This window comes from Symphodus melops (genome assembly GCF_947650265.1).
Source record: "Symphodus melops genome assembly, chromosome: 4".
NCBI lineage: Eukaryota > Metazoa > Chordata > Actinopteri > Labriformes > Labridae > Symphodus > Symphodus melops.
In genome coordinates, this window is record NC_136694.1 from 22,513,014 (window position 1) to 22,533,120 (window position 20,107).

At 40.4% G+C, this 20,107-nt stretch overlaps 2 protein-coding genes across 8 annotated transcripts in view; one reads left to right on the top strand and one right to left on the bottom strand.

The window, feature by feature from the left end:
- LOC306822795 (mitogen-activated protein kinase kinase kinase 12-like) overlaps positions 1-9,355 on the top strand; it is a 26,697-nt gene extending 17,342 nt beyond the window's left edge. For all 3 annotated transcript variants that reach the window (XM_079342016.1, XM_079342015.1, XM_079342014.1), the window contains 9 exons: positions 88-246; positions 463-571; positions 2,345-2,454; positions 2,653-2,769; positions 3,305-3,442; positions 4,039-4,747; positions 5,428-5,495; positions 5,781-6,081; positions 6,201-9,355. In XM_079342016.1, coding sequence (XP_079198142.1) covers positions 88-246; positions 463-571; positions 2,345-2,454; positions 2,653-2,769; positions 3,305-3,442; positions 4,039-4,747; positions 5,428-5,495; positions 5,781-6,081; positions 6,201-6,287 — 1,798 coding nt within the window. In that variant the 3' untranslated portion in view covers positions 6,288-9,355. The remainder of the gene's footprint in view (positions 1-87; positions 247-462; positions 572-2,344; positions 2,455-2,652; positions 2,770-3,304; positions 3,443-4,038; positions 4,748-5,427; positions 5,496-5,780; positions 6,082-6,200) is intronic.
- Positions 8,392-19,711, bottom strand: LOC306822797 (poly(rC)-binding protein 2). Of its 5 annotated transcripts, none has more exons than XM_079342023.1 (13): positions 19,451-19,694; positions 18,059-18,181; positions 17,016-17,039; positions 16,884-16,916; positions 16,630-16,746; positions 16,398-16,529; positions 16,098-16,226; positions 15,367-15,441; positions 14,404-14,445; positions 12,958-13,030; positions 12,618-12,670; positions 11,952-12,121; positions 8,392-9,637 (listed from the first exon to the last, which is right to left on the bottom strand). In XM_079342023.1, the coding sequence occupies exons 2-13, from the start codon at positions 18,125-18,127 to the stop codon at positions 9,601-9,603; spliced, it is 954 nt and encodes a 317-aa protein (XP_079198149.1). In that variant the 5' UTR covers positions 18,128-18,181; positions 19,451-19,694; the 3' UTR covers positions 8,392-9,600. The 5 variants fall into 5 exon arrangements, with proteins under 5 accessions (XP_079198149.1, XP_079198147.1, XP_079198148.1 ...); XM_079342021.1 differs by having other exon boundaries at positions 12,958-13,057; positions 19,451-19,691; XM_079342022.1 differs by lacking the exon at positions 19,451-19,694 and adding an exon at positions 18,997-19,257 and having other exon boundaries at positions 12,958-13,057.
- Positions 19,712-20,107: the final 396 nt, after the last annotated feature.

The window sequence follows — 20,107 nt, forward strand, 5'->3', positions numbered from 1 at the left end:
TGATATTTTGTTTCCTCTTATACTTTCATGTTACATCTTTATCCCTCTATCAAGTAGAAAAGTAAAGATGCTAAATCTCTTCTGCAGGTCGTTCGGCGTCGTCCTGTGGGAGATGCTGACAGGAGAGGTGCCCTATAAGGATGTGGACTCCTCAGCTATCATCTGGGGAGTGGGCAACAACAGTCTGCAGCTTCCTATACCTGACAGCTGTCCAGACAGCTTCAAACTGCTTCTCAGGCAATGCTGGTGAGCAGACAGGAGGGGAGGAGGCAGAGAGGGCTGGGTTGGGATACGGAAAAAGAAAGTTGAAGCATCAGCACAAAGAGAATGTAATGAAGTTGAAAGCTTTAATTAAGCTGAGAGAGGGAAAAGTTGTCTGGAGAAGGATTATATGAGAGGAAAGGTCGTTTAAGTCCTTATTTCTTCATGACTGATAAAAAGATTTGTTTAATTTGTTCACAGGAACTGCAAGCCAAGAAACAGGCCTTCCTTCCGACAGATTCTCCTGCACCTGGACATCGCCTCAGCAGATATCCTGTCCACGCCACAAGAAACGTACTTCCAGTCTCAGGTAAGCTGCATGTATCGCACGTCAACAGCACAAACACAACAGATTAAAAAATAATGAATTTTACTGGATGAGATCAATTAGATTAGATTAGAGTTTTGCCAGCTATTTTTTTTAAAATGACATTAGAAAGATTAAGAGGAGAAAAAACTACAGCGACTACTTTCCTTTAAAATTTGTATTCAATCATGTCAGAGTTGTTATTCTAACCACAATTTTTGTCAGCAAACAAAAACAGTAAAGTAGTAATAATGTACCTGTCTGGTAAATGTATTAAAAAATGATGCAGGCATCCCTTTTTTTTAATTTCAAATTAATCTTTTCTTTTGTTCATTGAACTGGATGTTGCTTCTCACAGCTTATTTAGACCTAAGAGACGTTGGACAGAAAATCAAAAAGGACTGCGCCACGTATTTGACGTTGCTGTTCACACTCTGTTTGATGGATGGCAAAAAAAATAATTGAAGCTATAACTTCTCAACTAATAAATACATCAACCGCTCTGTATGCCTCTTAAATTAACTTCTGTTAAAAGCAGACACTTTGTGTAATAGTCATTTTTTCTGTCAGGCCACTACCATTGGTTTCCAGTCTGCTGCAGATATGTACAGGCAGTGCAGCTGCACTGGGGCCCCTGGCCTCTCGGGGGCCCACTAATAATACCTGTGCTTTCAATCACAACGTATTATTTTTGCTTCCTGGGTCTTTGTTCCCTGTCACATGTTAGGGCCTTTTACAACCTCCATCATATCACAGCCTAATTGAGAAGGTCAGTGTGATGGAGGAGGTGGAGGATGGTGTGTGTGTGTGTGTCTGCCAGTGACAATATGGGGGGATGGGAAGGAAAAATGAAAAATATCTTGGATAACGCCAAACCCAAACAGATGAAGGGCAGAGGACTTAAAGAAGTATAATTGTGTAGAAGAGATGTTTACTTATCCGTGCACGACCACAGCTCCATATGTAACTCGTATAATCAGGACACACAACTGCACACAAACACTAAAATGATTTTTTACTTCCTCTCTGCCTCCTGCTTTTATATTGGATAATGCACAATACAAGCCTCTGTTACTCTGTCCACTTATCCTTGAACCTTTATTTCTCCCTTTTTCTCTTTTCCCCCCTTCTGCCTGCCCACTATGGATTTTTCTTGTGACGTTAGAAAAAAGTATTTGCTTCTGGAGTGTATTGATTGCTTTAATGGCAGGGCACAGAGAGCAGAGAAAGAGAGAGAGAGGATAAAAGAGGGGATGGGAGATGTCGGAGAGTACGCACAGAGTCCATTAGCTTAATAAGAAGAGCATCACTCAAGCAAAGGCTGAAATACACACATTCGGTCTATGCACACGTATGTGCATTCACACACTCGTAAATCTGGACTTCCTTTGTCCTTTGATATGACAGGTATCAGATAACAGCTGTCATGCTCCACTGTGTACAAGAAAACGCTCGCGCTGCTTTTTTTTGTGTGTGTGCTCATGTCATGTCAGTTCATGTTCAGTTTCTCTGCTTGTGTATTGATTATCATCTGACAGCTTAATGGGTTTTGGTTCCAATGATACACCCGAAACCCAGTCACTCTGATGGTGCAGTGAAGATTATTCTAGCTATTAATCTGATTTGTTTTTAGATTACGCCTCAAATGAAGTATAAAACTCCATACATAGTAATGACAGCAAACTTTGTTATTTAAAACAATGTGAGCCCGTTTTACTCCAGACTTTACTCAGTAAATCCTTTGAACCTGCTCTGACGTGTTTATATTTCTTTCAGGTGGAGTGGAGAGATGAAGTGAGGCATCACTTTGAGCAAATCAAGTCCGAAGGGACGTGTATTCACAGGCTGGATGAGGAGCTGATCAAACGACGCCGAGAAGAACTAAGGTGTGCAAAGAAACTGGAACACAAAAACACAAAAGAGATGAACACCTTTAAACACTGGAAGCTGGAGATAGAAAATAGTTAGACCGCTAACTAAGAGATGAGTATAGGCTTACAGTTCAGAAACCCATTATTCTCATTAGAGTAGAAGTAGAGTAGTTTAAGTGTTTGTATTCAGATATCATTTCCTTCTCCATACAGACATGCACTCGACATCCGGGAGCACTACGAGAGGAAATTGGAGAGAGCCAACAACCTCTACATGGAGCTCAACGCCATCATGCTGCAGCTTGAGAACAAAGAGAAAGAACTGCTCAAGTATGAACGCTTACAATTTTTCACTGTTCATATAAAAAAAGAAAGTTCACTGTTTTGTTGTTTGATCATGTAATCTAAGGGAATTCAACGTGGCTGAGCATCTAAAAATACATTTTTCTCATATCTGAATTTTTTTTTCTTAAAAACTGCTGAACTACTGTCCAGATGTTATGAGGTCTGTGAGTGAAAAGGCCTTTCTAAAGCCCAATCAAAGTAACAGATGATACAACCGTGGTTATCAAGATGGCACAGTTGCTCAGTTGTTTTTTTCAATGCAAAATGTATCACACTGTTAAAATAGGGATGTAGTTGTTTAAATGTTTTGCTCTAATAGCGTTACCCATCAACACTGGTTAAGCAGTGCTTTTGTAATGAAGAGCAGGGAAACGTTCATCAGCAATGCCTCTCATCAGCAGCGGATGGTCATTACGACCAGCCACACAGGACCATTGCATTGTAAAAGAGCTCTCTTATGCCATGCTGAGTACTTCTTGACATCCATTAATCCAGTATTGGCTTTGTGTTTAATAATCAGGAGGGAGCATTCGCTGGACAAGAAGTACCCGGGCTGCTTCAAGCACCACAGCTCCAGACAGTCCGCCTCCACTAACTCCATGGAGAAACTCATGAAGAAACGCAACGTACCTCAGAAACTGCCCTCACACAGCAAGAGGTGAGACAGCTCAATATTGTTTAAGCCCTAAGAGTATGCTCAACATTTTTTTTTACAAATCCCATGAAAAGACCAAAACTATCAATAAAGAAGTTTTTAGTATGACATTGTCTAAATTGTCCCTGTGCTTTGTGGGCCTCCATTTTTAGCTGTCACTGTATTAGTTACATTAGATAGATAATTGAACTAAGTTGCATGTTCCTCCTAATGTGAATATTAGCTTTATAGTTTATTACGGATCCATCCTATAAACACCAGTGTCGCTGTAAATGCTCACACAAAAACAAACTCCACATTGTTCAATCTCTATACACACTGTATTTACTTCTGTTTGAGTTATGATAGCTCTGTTAAGTCTCCTTTTAATTTGACGCTAAGCTAGCTTGCTATACTACAACATTTTATCGACATCTTAGTCAGCTAGCTTCTAGCTTAAGGCTTCAAGCTAGCCTTGAACTACAATTTTTGTTCTTTATAAAGACACATTTTATATTTATAACCGTATAGCTTAAATGTATGTATGTAGTGTTAACAATGTAAAGATGACTGTATTCAAAAGTATTGTTGGACACTGAGTGTGTCACTGTCTGTTCCAGGCCAGATCTACTAAAGTCTGAGGTCATCCTTCCAAAACTGGACTCTTCCATGACACAGGTCACAATTCCTAACAAAGGCTCTACCTCCCCTGGCCGGTCACGCAGAGGAAAACCCCGCTACAGGAAGGCTGGAAAAGGCAGCAGTGGGGACTTGGCTCAGCTTAAGGCCACTCTCTCCTCTTCATTAGCAATGGTCAACGCCACCACCTCTGTTCCCAGCAGCAAACAGCACTTAGATCCCAGTGCAGCTCTCAGGGGCCTGCAGCACGATCTGCTGCTCAAAAAGATGTACTCCTCCAGCCCGGATCTCATCTCAACCACTTTGGAGGCTGAAGGGCGGAGGAAGGGGCAGCTCAGGCCAGGGCTGGACAGAGCGGGTAGTCAGAGCGCCTCAGCCGGGTTGGGGGAAAGTCGGACTGACGGTGCAGAGGAAGGGCCGGATGTGGGTGCAGGGACCGATGACCCAGCAGATACACCTCCACGCAGTGACACGCCCAGCGAAGATGCAGCTTCTATCCCGTTCTCCAGCAGCCCTGACTCCCCATGCGGCAGGGGGGCGGCTGCAGGGAGGGCACCCGTGCACGGAAACCCCCGTGTGTCCCACGATGGGGAAGAGAAGGAGGAGGGGACAGTGATCACACGTTCACCCAGAAGCCAACGCCTCACTCCTGCAGCACTGCTCTACAGGGCCGCAGTCACACGCAGTCAGGTGAGACTCAAACAAACTCTGCCTGATTGAGCAACATCTTTTTTTTATTAACCAGGATTAGAGTCTCTAGAGATACCATATGCACTGTATATGGTATAGACAACAAATTACAACAATAAAAAAGCTGTCTTCTACATTCTGGTATCAGAGGACATTAGGTGTCTCCTGTCAGCAGAGACAGTTGTTTTCTATACTGTTTTGTGGAAATCAAACTGGTTTGATTTGATTTCAATTGTTGCCAGTTAAGAAGCATGTTTCAACATGAAAGTTGAAAATTGTTTCCTAGCCTTTATCACTGTGCTTTTCTTGACTCAACTCGAGTTTTTTCTTGTTGTATTTCTTGTTTTTACAATTGAAAAAAAAGAAGAATAAAAAACTTGGGTGCACACATCCAGGCCAAAATTCAACTTTTAATTCAATTTCTGCCACTTATGTACAGTTGCTCTATCATATCAGTAGTTTGGCTTCAACTGGTAGTGTTAGTTTGCAGTATAAACATGTTTAAAGAGTTGAATGAGGATGAATCATTGTGTCCAAAATAACTTTGTGGTACTAAGTAAAGTTTAGACTAATGGTTTCATCATGGGGATTTGTGATCCGATGATTCAGGGATTTCATCAGAAATAATTCATGATCACTAAACTCTGAGGTTTCATGTGGACTGTTTATTTTACCCACAGAGACGTGGACTGTCCTCAGAGGAGGAAGAAGGAGAGGTGGACAGTGAAGTCGAATTGCCAAGGAGACGGTAAGAAAACAAAGTTATTATAAGATCGATTGTTTCCATGTTGCTACATATAAAAAAAGTGTTAAACCCATTGTGCACACACACACACACACACACACACACACACACACACACTCACTCTAATTAACCTAGACTTAGTAAAAAGCTTTAGTATACTGTCACATTTTCAAATAGACATATTGTTTGGTTTACATGTGGGTCCGTGTAATCTTTTGACCCACGCTCATTTATTGTACATTTTAACGCTTCTCCATGTCATTGTATCCTCTTTATTTCCAAACTCAGACGTCCTGTGAGCATGACCAAATGCCAGTCCCTGTCCACCTTCAGCTCAGAGAACTTGTCTGTGTCTGATGGCGAGGAGGGAAACACCACAGACCACTCCCACAGCGGCACACCAGACGTAGTCAGCACCAACACCGACGAGCGACTGGACGACAAGAGTGACGACCTGCTGTCTCAGGGCTCAGAGATTCCCGCCGACCCGTCTGACCCGACCCAACTGGGCTCTGACGGGATGTCAGAGAAGGAGGCCATTCTGCGTCAAGTCAAAACCCAGCTCGCAAGTAACGACCATAATTACGAGGTAGGATTCAGGGAGTGAATGTGAAGATTGAACTTGATATAGACTTTTTAAAATAGGCCTGTCATGTACAGAGTCTGCTGCTGCTTTAATCTAGATCATTCTTGTTTTCTTTATACCAGGGCCTCTATGATGACTCAGACTGTGACAGTGCAGAGCTGGACCATTCAGGCAGCGCAGAACCAAGCCAACCTCCAACCAACTGGTGAAAACCAGGCACCTCAGCCCTGTTCTAACGGGTGCTGATCCAGCCTGTGAATGCCTCTTTTGCTTTTTTGGACCATATTATAATCCATCGAGACATGATCAAGGAAGGACATTGCACAGGGGCAGGAAATGAAAGCCTGCTTCCTTCATTACAGGGAAGAACAAAAAAAAAATCTAGTCAAATTCGTGATATTCTCAGAAAAAAACAACAAAAGAATATCATATTCCCTGAAGGATAACTGCATCACATTAATGGTAAACTGAATTGGGGAACAAGCTGAGTTGATGGATGGAGTTGATAGCATCTGGCCTGAGATCAGCTTTGCAGGAACTCTTCAAATGTCCCCCTCAGTGACAGAGACAGTCCAGCTGTCTCTTACCTTCTTCAGTGTCCGTTTGCGTTTTCATCTCCGTTATCAAAATGTCATTTTCTCAGCAATGCATGACACGTGATCACAAAATCTTTTCAGGGCATTAATTTATTCATGTTTTTTTGTCGACATTACTGGCATAGCCTGTGATGTTGCTGCTTGCACTTAATTTATAAAACATACAGATTTTCTGATCACAGTCATACTAAATTTACTTTTTAAAGATTATGCACTGATTAATCTACTTGTTATTTTTTTTACAGTGGAATCAATGATATTGTTTACAGTCTTAATTTGTGGTGTTTACATTTTTTATTTATACATGTAACATGGATTATGTTCCTACTTTCTACTCGTGTGTTCAAATGTAAATATGTGAGGTTGTAAAATGAACAAATTTTTAAAATGTGAGATTGTATAATTTAAAGGTGCTGACGTTTCTAATTCGGTGGCGCTACTCTGTTTTAAACCTCAAAAAAGCTTATTGATGGTAGAATGTACTGTAGCTGCTGATCATGTCCAGGCATCGTAACACAAATAAAACACGAACAAAGACACACAAAAAGCAATATGTCTGCTCTGGTAGGGAATGGGAGAACAGCAGCTAGTTTCTGTTGGGACATGCAGGCTTGTGAAAACAAAACAGCATTGCAGTGTTCACCAGGTTAAAACGCTCCTTTCAGAAGATATGGGGCTTATAGCTCATCAGAGACACATTCTTGTTAAAAAGTATGGTCCCTGAATGAGACATCAAAACATAAATCATCCAAGGAAAAAAAAAATAGGCAGAAAAACTTGACATTTTTGGTAGATATTAGAACGACAGACAAAAACAACAGCATAGACATCAAGTTAAGAAAACTGTCCACTGAGTCATACTGGTGACCTATGATGTTTGCCATGTGATAAACCACAACTTAAAAATGTTTGGGACATTTATGGGACACAAAGTTTGGCACACGTCCTTTGTTTTAAGTATCTCTTAGTGTCTTTCGAGTTAAAATAAAGGTTTTGAATTGAAAAGTAAAACACTGAGCAAACTAGCATTTCTGTGATTGAGGTCCTTAAAGGCAGGACATGCATTACTTTTCGTCAATATAGGTTTAAAGGTCTAACATTTGGGACCCAAAATTGTCACCTACACACACAGCCTCTGTGATCACTTCTCTCCACATGGGGGTCAGCGTGTCATGTCTTTACCAGCTGGAACTACAGCAGAACACCGTCATAATCCAGCAGTGCGTAAGGGCTCTTACAAAGCTGTTTTAATGTTTTTGTGTCACTTTATAAGACTTCTATTATGCACATGTTCCAAGGTTTCTTGACTGTACTGCAGCTAAATAGTTTGTGTTCTCCTCTTGACCAATCAGGTCCTGCTCAATAAGCTAAAAATGGCAGCTTGTATTTTTTTTATCCGGTGTTAAACTTTTAATATGTAAATCATTTCGAACTGATTGTTGCCCCGAGATGTAAAGCTAAAACACCCTCCCGAAAGATGAGATGTTGCCAAAAAGCAAAACTACTGCCCTCTAGTGTCTACATTGAGGAGGTACATGTTTTCCCTGATGACGATGATTGAAAACTCTGTATAGGCTCACACGTTTGCTTTTTCTACTGCATTATTGTAACTGTACAGTAAATCTATTTAAGAAACAATTTAAATAAAATACAACCTGTGGAATATCACCTTGCAGACAAAAATTATTCACACAATGACAAATTTCCCCCAGACAAGTTGTGGTTTGAGCATTTCACATCTTTTATTCCTGTATTTTTTTTTTTAACAATGTTGTGGCACCCAGGTCTACAGTCTCAAAAACGTGCACAAAAGTTTTTTCCTGCAAACAAATAATAAAATAAATTCTGTCTCGATCAAAGAAAAGAGCAGGAAACTAGTGTTAAATCACAACCCTTTCTTTGACTGTTTCCAGAGCTTCCATAATTTCAGCCTCATCACATTTAAGAGATAGATCAGTCAGTGTCCAGGAGTTCATCCCCCTTTGGTATTAAAAAAAAATATTTCCTCCATTTTCAACAAATATTCCAACATTTTTTTTTAGTATATATCAATCTTTACAAAAAAAAGCGAGGAGAACCCTCTGCTTCAATCCCTAGAGCCAAGTCTGACCCCCCCCCAAAACCTCCCAATCCCAGCAAAATATCAACACAAGATTTTAGGATCAGAAGAGGGGGAAAACCAGGAATGACATGTAGAGGGTGGAAAAGTGATGTGGTGAAACACATTTCAAAATTGTCTGGCTAATTTAATAGTGAGAGTTCGACTATTTTGTCGTTATAACCAAATCCGACAAGCGACAGTGCGTGTACAGCTACGTGTGTGCCACGAGTGTAATTCATGTTACAAGCACTTCAAAAAAAGGTGACAAAAAGGGGGAGCATACTGTGAATATTGAAATTGTGAGTATGGACATAAAATGGACCGACCGACATGTGGAACTGGGTGAGTTAAATGGTGGTGGTGGGTGGGGGAGGGGTTACATATATAAACAGAATAAAACAGTCACTCTAGTCTTTTTTTTTTTTTTTTTTAATTTTTTGTTTCCTTTATAAAGAAAAAAACTGACTGTACAGAACTAAATCTATATGCCTATTCAGAGTGTTCAAACTCTTCTCTTTGTGAGGAGGAAAAGTTGCAAAAATGAAAAAACAAGGGAGTGAGGAATTCGTCCAAAAATAAAGATAAGTCTAATAAATCATTAAAACCTCCAAACTCATCTCAAAGTGGGAATTTAAAACCTAATTGCTTCTTTTGACTAAAACCAAAACAAATGAAATAAATAATGATCAAATCAGAGGCGGGTTAACATGATTTCAAATGAGGAAGAGGCAGTATAATATATAAACTCTTGAGTTGGATAGTTGCATTGACCGTTTTATGGTAGCCGGTGACAAAAGTGAGATTTAGTGCAGATGCAGCGTCCTATCAGTTGGCTGCCAGTCCTGTGGCCTCAGAGGAAAGCCTGGAGAGACAGAGAGACAGACACCCGCAGACCAGGGAGAGAGAATGAGGCATGCAATCAGACAAACAGGATAAATGTCATTTAATGCACATTACATTACCATAATAAAATGCTAGATAAAGAGACCACCTGGATTCATTCCAAACTAAATGCTTGCTGTAATATTTAAAAAATATATAATTTGACATTTTGGGAATCACCTTTTCACATTCTCCCTAAGATTCGACGAGATTACTCATTGCAACACGTTAGCGCAGCACAATGAATAGAGCCCATCGACAGCCTAATGAATAGACAGCACAAGAGCTGGAGAGAAGTGATACCAAAAGATTTAGTCCTCTCCCAGCTGACCGGCGGCAGTATAAGCCCCGCCTCCTCCTTGTTTACAGATGGAACAACCAAATGCGGTTTCCCTCATCATAGATAGTTATCGTGTTGATTCATGTCCAACTGTTCTATTCTTGAAGTTTGAATTTATTTAGTGTGAATAAGAGCTGATGTGTCATGACAATTGATGAATCCTCTAGCGTCCTTACCTTACTAACAAAGTGGAGGAGGAAACGGTGAGAGGAAATGGAGCAAACACGAAAACAAGAGCGTTTCCGACACAAAACAAACCACCAGTATGCTCATGTTAAACATCTACTGCACACCCAGATTGTACGAAACTACAATCTCTTCATTCAACTTGCAGAAAGAGTGAAAAAAACCTTTCCAAAATGTCAGAATATGTTTGTTTTCTTTAATTCCTTATATCAACTAAATTCTTAGTAAAGGGTGGATCGGTGGCATTTGATACCTGAGGACAGATTTACTTTGAAGTGAAATTTGATTGCTTCTTACACAGGCAAAATGCAGATAAATAAAACAGCAATCAGACATATAGTTTACATTATGAGCGCTTACAATAGTCATTTAAAACTCACTACAAGAGAACTATCCCCATAAATACAATGTGACATCTTAAAGAGAGCCGCTACCTGAGCAGAGCTTTACACACAGAGAGAAATGCTTCAGTGTCCATGCTAAGTTCAAAGTCATTAAAAATATAATGCACTCAACAGGTTATTTCTTAAAGAGACAGGCCAAATCAAGCTACAGATCTATTTTATAAATATGGCAGCAACCATGTATCAGGCTGTGTGACACTTGTTTGTGTGCGTTTGTTTTGTGTAGTAGGTTAAGCATGGCATGGCTCAGCCAAATACAAAAGCGAGTGCAGGTACAGACAACAACATTGTCTGCACTTAGGTGCATGACTTATGTTTCCTCGGGTTAGTAAGGGGAGAGCCTCCGCCTTTTAGACTTGGAGCTCAACTCGGGGGCGATTTTGGGCTCAGTGGGCATTGGGTGGGCGGGGTTACTGGGCCCGCTGACAACATGGAGGGCCAGGAGAGGGAGGGGCTTGAGACTGAGGAGACTCGACACACAGGCAGGAGAGCTGGGGAGCAGGGAGTCAGTGGTGGAGCAAGAGGAGGAGGAGGAAGAGGAGGGAGGAGACGGCCCTGGAGCCAACAAGGACAGAGGGATGGAGGCTGAGGGGGGCACCACACAGGAGGAGGAGGAGGAGGAGGAGGATGAGGAAGAGGAGAAGGAGGAGGTAGCAGCAGAGGAGGTGGTGGTAGTAGTAGTAGCAGTATTTGTGGTAGTAGTAGAAGTAGTAGAGGTGGAGGGAGGGCACAGGCTGGTCTGATCAGGGTTCAAGGAGGAGGAGGAGGGAGGAGGTTTAGAGGACTCTACACTGTAGAAAGAGAGACAAGGAGAGAGGGACAACACAGTCGGGATGGGTCACAGGGCAGGCTGGTGAGCAATGGGTGGGGGAGGGGTACGGGAGAGGAGGAGGGGTGAGGAGGAATCACTCAGGGGTGTGATTAAACACAAGACAAAAAAAGCTTCATTAGAAAAGTCGTCAAACCATAAATAAATCATATTGAGGGAAAAACATTGAGTGAGCGATCAACGTCAAGTTTAAGGGAAAGAACAAACATGCAGACCGACAGAGAGCTAGCAACACCACAGTGATGATTAGCAGTAGCCACAAAAATATCATTAACCCCATCAGAGCAGCAAGTTGTCAGGTCATGTATCTGTAATCGTAACGTTTTTTTTTAAAATAAAGTGCAAGTGTGTTACATCAGGAGAAATCTGAGCAGGTGGACCCAACTAACGCATTTTCCCTTCTCTATTGATAACAATGACATTAAACTGAACTGACACAAAGTGAGCTTAAACGTAGCATAGCATAATGAATACGCTCCGTCTTTCAAGCCTGGGACTGTCAGGAGCTAATGCAGAGTAGAAGTGATGATCTCACCTGGCGTTGATGAGGTACTCTGCCAGACTGATGCTGGCAGGCGACCCTGTGATGGTGACCTGGCGGTCAGTTGATCCATCCACCGGATTTGCAATCTTGATCTGGGCGCCTGACATTTGCCTGATCTCGTTGATCTTGGCTCCCTGGCGGCCGATGATGCAACCAATGAGCTGTAGAGTGACAAGAGCGGCAAAGTCAGGAAACAGGAATTCATTCATGCGGTTCATTGTTTACATTTTTTTTTTTTTTTTTTTTTACATTTCTCTATATTTTTTGTACATTCAATAATCTTTTTGTAAATCTTGAACATTACTTTTTTTTTTTTTTACTGGACCCTGGTCACTTTTACACACTGACACTTTACACTGTTTACAGTATTCTATCCTATATTTTTTATTTTTGTACATTCAAATAACTCCTTTTATTCTTAGTTTATATTCTGTTATCACTAAACTGAGTGTTTATTGTCATTATTGTTATTGCATGACCTGCAGAACAGTCCTTACATTTCACTGCACATCTGTGTGAGCACGTGACAACTAAAAATCATGAATTTTCTACTTCTGGTTTGTTTGGTTTTAATCCCTATATCTTCGTTTTCTTGGGTACATTTATCGAGAAAGCACGTTTTTTTATTCAAACAGAGGGATTTCTTAAGTCACTTACATCATTTGGAATGGTCATTTCATGGGAACTGGTTTGAGCAGAAGCATCTATTCCTGAAAAACAATCAAGACATGATGACCAATCAAGGAGAAAGTGTTTTTAGTAAAGAAGACTTCTACTAGTTTGGTAAACAATCTGTGACTCATTAAGAACATCTATATAAAAGGTGCTCAGTCATTCATAGATTCTTTTCCTTCATTAAAACACCATGATCAGTTTTTCCTTCTTTGAGCCTTTTAACCTGTTTGAAGAAAATTCTTTAACAACTTTCATCAACTTGATTGTGATTATTAATTTCAGACTTTGCCCTTTTTGGCCCCCCCCTCCCTTCATTTCATACCGGTGAATCCCTGGTTGCTGGGTGCGATGGGGAAGGGGCTCTGCTGCATAGCCAGCTGGTGAAGCTTGGTGAGCTGTGGAGAGATAGCAGCAGAGGAAGACTGTGAGAGTGAGAGAGGAGGCAGGGAGAGAAATGGGAGGAATTGGGAAAACACAGGAAGAGGGGAAAAACAAGAACAGAAACAACACAAGTCAGTACAAACAGATACACACATAAAAATCAAGACTTTCTCTTTTACTGACTCTCAACATGTCTGTGTGTGGTACCCTATGGGTACTCCTCTAATGAGTCGGCTGCCCCTCTTGGTTATGCTGTCTGGCAGTCTCAGGGAGCTGTCAATATGAGGGGATCATAACCACCAATACTAAACCCAAACATGAACCGAGACCGTCTGAACTCTACCAGTTATCAACACAGAATTTGATTTGAAAAATAGAAAGAAAAAAACATTTTTTATAGATAATAATACACTGCCATCTTCAGTGTTCACTGGGTTTATAATGTAGGTCAAACTACCTGATGTCGTCTCCTCCTCAAAGACAAACTAACCAGGTAAGTTCATTTGAAGTTTAATGTAAACATTTATCTCTGGTGCTCCTTGGGGGGCTTTTTTGAGAGCAGAGTAGCTGCTCACTTTCGTTCACACTGACTGATTAAACGATAAGTAGAAAACAGTGGAGTGATGACTACAAAGAGAAGTAGTCAACCGGACATGTAATATCAACTGACTCACGAGGTGTGTTTTACAGTTTAAACAAGAGACTCAAGTAGACTCGAACGGAGGCTTCCGTTCGCTGTGATAAATACTAGAGGCATCGTATTTGATTCTACTGACAAAACTCTGAGTGAGGTACAGCCATGTTTAAAATCAATTCTAACTGGTTCAGCTGCAAGAAACTTTAGAAGGAATAGTCTTTCATCACGCTCCTGATGGAGCAGCTCAAAGCCATTCAAAAAAAAAAAAAAAAAAAAAAAAAAAAGAGAGATTAATTGGGTTGAGAGACATGTAATCAGAGCACAAACTAATGAAGGGTAAATGAAGACGAGGTGAGAAAAAAAGAACCCACGTTTATCTGGGACAGACTAATGAACCAGGCTTGTAAAACAAGACCTAGCACAAAAAAAAAAAAAAAGGAAAAGATCGTTACGCATGAAACAGTGGAGAGTCTGGACAAACGACAACAACAACAACAAATATTAGTCTCACAAACTGTTGATGAACAAACATTGAGAACGATCAGCGAGGACACCTAAATGGCCACAAAGATTGGTAATAGCAGGTCACATTAAATGAAGGGCAATGTTTGTCTACAGTTAAAGGCTGTAAAATGAGGAGTAGGAGGGAAGGTGGGCTGTTGCACATTTTGGTAGAGGATAGTTGTAATTATGGGTAGGAGCTGGGGTGATGGAAGGGAAGGGTCGTGTAAAAAGGTCCACTGCACTTACATCTGGCTGTGGAATCGCGTGCTGTCCTTGTACGGCATACGCCTGAAACAAAACGAAAACAAAGCTTTCATAGGCCTCACATCTGACTTTGATTTGCAGCTACATCTCTCTTCATAAGGATCTCCTCAAGAACTGCACACATCAAAGCCTATTCGCCATTAAAACCATTTGAGAACATTAACTAGTCTTGTCCAAAGTCTCCACATTTCTGGGAAAAAAAATAAAAAAGGCAATTAACATTTTAATTTACAGTTAAAGCATTCTTTTTTTTTTAAGGTCTCTATTTGATACAAAGGCTGAGACTTTGGAAAGATTTTAGTTGAAATTGAAATTCTGTGCAGTCTTTCTGAAAAGCCTCAGGATTTGGGATGTTGATTTTAAACTTTACTTAGGCTTCAAAGAGTGATTTTTTTTTTTTTTAAAGGCGTCCTTGGGTCTAAATGGGTTAAGGAACCAGAAGGAGAAAAAATAATGTTAAGGAAAAAAGAAATGCAGTGAGAAAAAAGGTGTTGTGTTGTTAGGCCATCAAGCATCTAGGCTCAGACAAACAGTAGTGGGGAAAAGGCCACAAAGCTCTAAACGTTCAAACACAAACAGAGAAAAAGGTAACAAACTGCACATTCATTAAGAACTTCAGATTATTAAAGCTCCCAAAAGAATCTTTTAATTCAATTAAAAAAAATGTCCCCAGAGAAGCAATTCTTCGACTGCATCCGTTTCCTAAACTTACCCATAATGTCACAGTACAAACTAGGAAATTATTTCTGTCATTGAGTTAAGTTTATTTACACCCTTTTTCTCAGACATCATGATTCACGAAGCATTTAATTATTCTACAAAAAGAAGCACCCTCGACAATATCATTCACAACGACAGATAATCAAAAATCAATCAATAACCCCAAAAGAATTGTGGGGGGAAAAAATGGATGGATCGAGGTCCATCTGTTAGTGTCCACTGTACCTGTCCGCCTGCAAAGATGACCGGGGATCCTGAGGGCTTGGGTCGGTACGGGATAGTGACCCCCTTAGGGGGAGACTGAACAGGAGAAAAACAAAGACGATGAGTAATGACATTATAACCCCATCGCACAGAGGTATGCATACATCTGGGTCGGTTTGGAGGAAAGTTCTGGACAAGATTAAGGAGCTCTTCCAAGGCGCCTCATTTCAAAGATTGAAATGATATACATACAGACATATCGACTAATGTAAGGTTGAGAAAATGTTAGCACAATTTATGTAACAAAACTAAACACTGGATCGCAGCTTCTGTGAGTAAACCATGTCCAAACGTTAGCAGCACTGGCACCAACAGCCTTTGATCTTCATAGCAGGTAAATGTCCACATGACTGTGCTAAATGGGGTTAAAGCTCTCTTCTGTGTCCATTTACCTTGACCCAGCCTAAATACAACACTACAAACTGCTCAGGCCCTCTTTCTTGCACAATAAAGTCAATGTTCGAGACACACGTTATAAGATAACGTTTCTGTAAACAGCTTCCTAAAGCGTTTGACCGGTTTCTTACAAACTGCAGCCGCAAAGATGTGAACTGTTTCAAGGCATTGCTGTTCTAAACCCAACAACACAGAGCAGTCGGCAGTGCACAGAGATGACACCCCGTCCCGGGATTCATTTTCAGGTCAGCAGCTGCCACTTCTGTTTGCGTCGATGCGTTGATGAGGTCACTCACCTCGAGCATGACCACGCAGATCTGCTTCACACACTCAATTATCGACTGGGGAGTACCAGCGATGGTGATGGCTCGCTCTGTGGAGTTGGGGAGCATGTCTCCTGCCACTTGTACCTGAGCACCAGTTGACTGCGACACACAGAGACGGAAAAGAAAAAAAAAACACTGTCAATGAGCTGATGACTCCAGATATGATGTGTTTTCAGGCCGTGGTTGGAAATATGGATTCAAAGCTACTGAGATTAAGCAAACAGCTTAAGTTTCATAAGTTTTGTTTAACACGATTTTTTCTATGCATACCTCTCGAATTTCCTTAATCTTGCAGCCACCTTTCCCGATGAGGGAGCCACACTGGCTGGCAGGAACCACGATGCGTAGGGTCACTGGCGGCTTGCTGGTAGCTGTGCTGTTTGTCATTGAGCTGCTTATGTCCTGGAAAAGAAAAACGTGAAAATGAAGGTCAATGCAGTTTGTGCTTAAGTTAATTACTGCCGACCTGTAAATCCTTCATTCAGTATGAACGTTGACCTACCTCTTCCAGCTTTTCAATGATCATAGAGAATGCCTTAAAGATGGCGGTGGTTGGCCCTGCCAAAGTAATGATCCTCTCAGGACAATTGCCCTCAGAGATGTTGATGCGAGCCCCGCTCTTAAAACAAAGACAAGTTAAGTAAATCTGAACATTTAAGGAGAAGATGTTCTTAAAACTTTCAAGATCTGCCGGCTCTTTAGACCTACTCTGTTATATTCTATGGTACTTTACAACAGAAATAAGAAAGAGCTCACCTCTTCTCTCATCTTCTTCACAGATTCACCTTTCTGTTGGCAGAAAATGTAAATCAGCTAAACACATAATACAAAAGCCAAACAATGTAAACAATAACATGCATTAAAATGTCACCTTAAATAGCAGCTTACCTTGCCAATAATACTTCCAACTTCCTGATAGGAAATAGGAAAACAGAGATTAATTACCAACATTTACTTTAGACTTACTTTTTCCATTTATTCAAAATAACTACTTCAAGGGGTAAAGTTATGTAATCTACTGTTAAATAAAGTCACTGTAAGTAACTTTAAGAAAAAACAGTTCTGAAATTCACCAGCCATCATTTGATGAATTTCTTCATAACATTACATTTAATTCGGCGTAAATGCAATAGTGCACAAATTCATAAAAAAAAAAAAAAAAGGATTCAACTGGTGGTGACTAAACTGATATGCTTAAAAAGTGATCCATGGTAATTCCCCAGGTCAGGTTTTTGTTTTTGTCTGATCCCACACAGACTCAAGATGGTGCTGTTGACCTCAGAGACAGCCCAGATCTCATCAAGAAAACACAGTAAATGTAGGCTACTGATGCAACACTCGTGCTGGGGCCTGTTTTAAGGATGCTACGAAGATTTAATTGTTGTTTTTTTTAATGTTTGCTGTAAATGCTGACACATTAGTTTCACTGGTCACAGGGAATATTGGTAGATTCAAACACAAAAAACAACAAAACTGCTATGTGACGGCTGCAAAAGCATGCCCGCTGGTTGTGCATTTTACCACCTATCTGATGTAGAAATGTCTGTAACACAATTTGGCAATCGGTTTGTTTTTTTTATCATCCAAAGAAGAACTCAGGGAAGAGAGGCACTCCACAGTCTTCAGAAATAAGTAACACCACTCCTAAATTTAGAGCTGTATAAGACTGTGAACTCAGATGATAATGGTTCGCACATATACATATATTACGTCAAGTGATGAGGTACCTAATATCTTATTTGAAAGCTAGAATAACCAAACCCTCTAAATCAACATTATACGCTGCTTAGAGATACAGGATCCTGTCCCAGGCTGAGCCTCACACTGATCAGATCAGAGTCTTGGCATTTTATTCCTCCCAGAGGAACATCCATAGAGATCATACCACAAACTGTAGCGCGCTTCGACCAGCAGCTGATGGATGATCTCACCTTGCCATGCATGAGCAGCCTTATGGTAAGGGTGACATTGAGCCCTCCTTCAATCACACCGGAGTCCATAACTGCAACTGAGCTGTGTGAACAGAACTGGGGTCTTTGGTCACTAAGATGGATCTAAAAAAAAAGTACACGAGGGGTTATCATATTGCATAAATTGAAATCAACAAAATTTAAAAATCCAGGATAACAAACGTTAAAAAGCTGATGTGCCACTAAAAACAAGTATAAACACTGCCTGACCTGTGTGTTCATTAAAAAGGTGTGACTAGTAAATCTCCCTTTTTAGAAAACAAGTTATAGTCACATCCCCCTAACCTTACTGAGATAGTAGTGGATTTAACTTTATGTACATATTTGCATTATTGTCGTCAAATAAATACATTACAAAAGTACCATTCAGTAAAATAAAATACAAATAAAGCCTGTGTCATAGCTCGGTAAAAATATACTTAGTTTTAGTAAAAAAATAAATAAATAAAAAAGACTGCGAAGAGAGCTTGACATGTATACTTAGTTTTCCACGGAAGAAAATACATTTTTATATACATGTAAAAAAAAAAAGTGGAGGTGGTTCAGTATCCTTCTCCAGAGCTAATGCTAGGTCACTGTTTGTAGATAAATTGATGTTTACTATGATGTTAGAAAAATAAAGGCTTTTAGTCACTCTCACTGTACTCACAAAAAACGCTGGTATTTTGGTACATTTATTTTCAATCAACCCAAAAGATGCTCTGAAACAATGTGTATATACCCGGACAAACACGTTACTAAAGAGATGCTAACAGATTTCAGATTTTTTTTACTTGTATGCTAACGATGATTAGCTGTGAAAGAAGTTTATCAACAAACATGATAACTATAACCTCAGTTAAACTTATGACATGTGAGCACATATGCAATTGTATTACGTTTTAAAGAGTATTTCTCACCTCTGTCGGTTCTTCTAAAGTTAGTCTGTTCAACTATTAACCCGTGGTGTGAGTCTGTTAGCTGCTTAGCATTGGATGCTCACCGTGCTGGGTAAATGAATGAAGCATGCGTGCGCTACCTAGCAACGCTAAATTCATTCTTAAACATCATAAGTATTAAACCAAACATCCACGACGTTCATGGCTCGGCTGTGTGCTCCGTGTTTTTTGGTCAAAAACTGGTGCCAAACAGGGCACAGACGTGTTTTATAGCGACATAGAAATCTAACTTTTCCGTTGCTAGGTTAGCTAAGCTAGTCAGATGATTCAGAGACTGCGTGCTCATCTTCTTCATCATGCGGCCTGTTAGCATGCTGGACAAGCTTAGCTAGCAGCTGGGCGCGATTTCTTTCCTCTACTTCAAATCATAAACAAAACTGATCAAAAAAAGAAAGAAAAAGAAAGTAAATCTCACCTGGGTCGTGTGCTGGTCAGAGATCGGGGGGAGGGTTGGGGTTGTAAGGGTAGAAGGGGAGAGGTTCGGGAGGGTAAGACACCCGGGGGAGAGTTTAGAAAGGACTCGGGGAAGAGGGAAGAGTGATGTGAGATCGAGCTCCACTCCTTTTACACAAAGACAACACAAGCATCACCTCTGAACTTCCCCCTTTCACCCCCCCAGTCCAACCCCCCCATCCTGAGTGTGACCGGACCGTGCCCTGAAATCATGCCTGTAAAGAAAAGTTAAGGCTTCAACTCGACTGTGGGACTTTATGATGTAACACAACAAGTTAAAATAAAAGATCAGGAATTAAAAGAAGGGTTGTTGTATGCAAGTGAAATAATATTGCATCACTTTAAAGTAGGAATAAGTCATCCATATCTCATATAAACACGAATAACACATATGGTTTGCCAATTTTTCTGATATTCATATAAACTTGTAAAAATAAAAAAAATGATTTATAAGACCACTAGTGGGCGTAAAGTGCAATGAAGACTAAAAGGCATTGGGTGTCATTTATACCTGCTGCTATTTGTTTGTTAAATAGAAATTGAATTTTAATTTCTGCACTTTAAATAATGATATTCACGTTTATCATTTGTTATGCTTCATGTTTAATGCACTTCATGT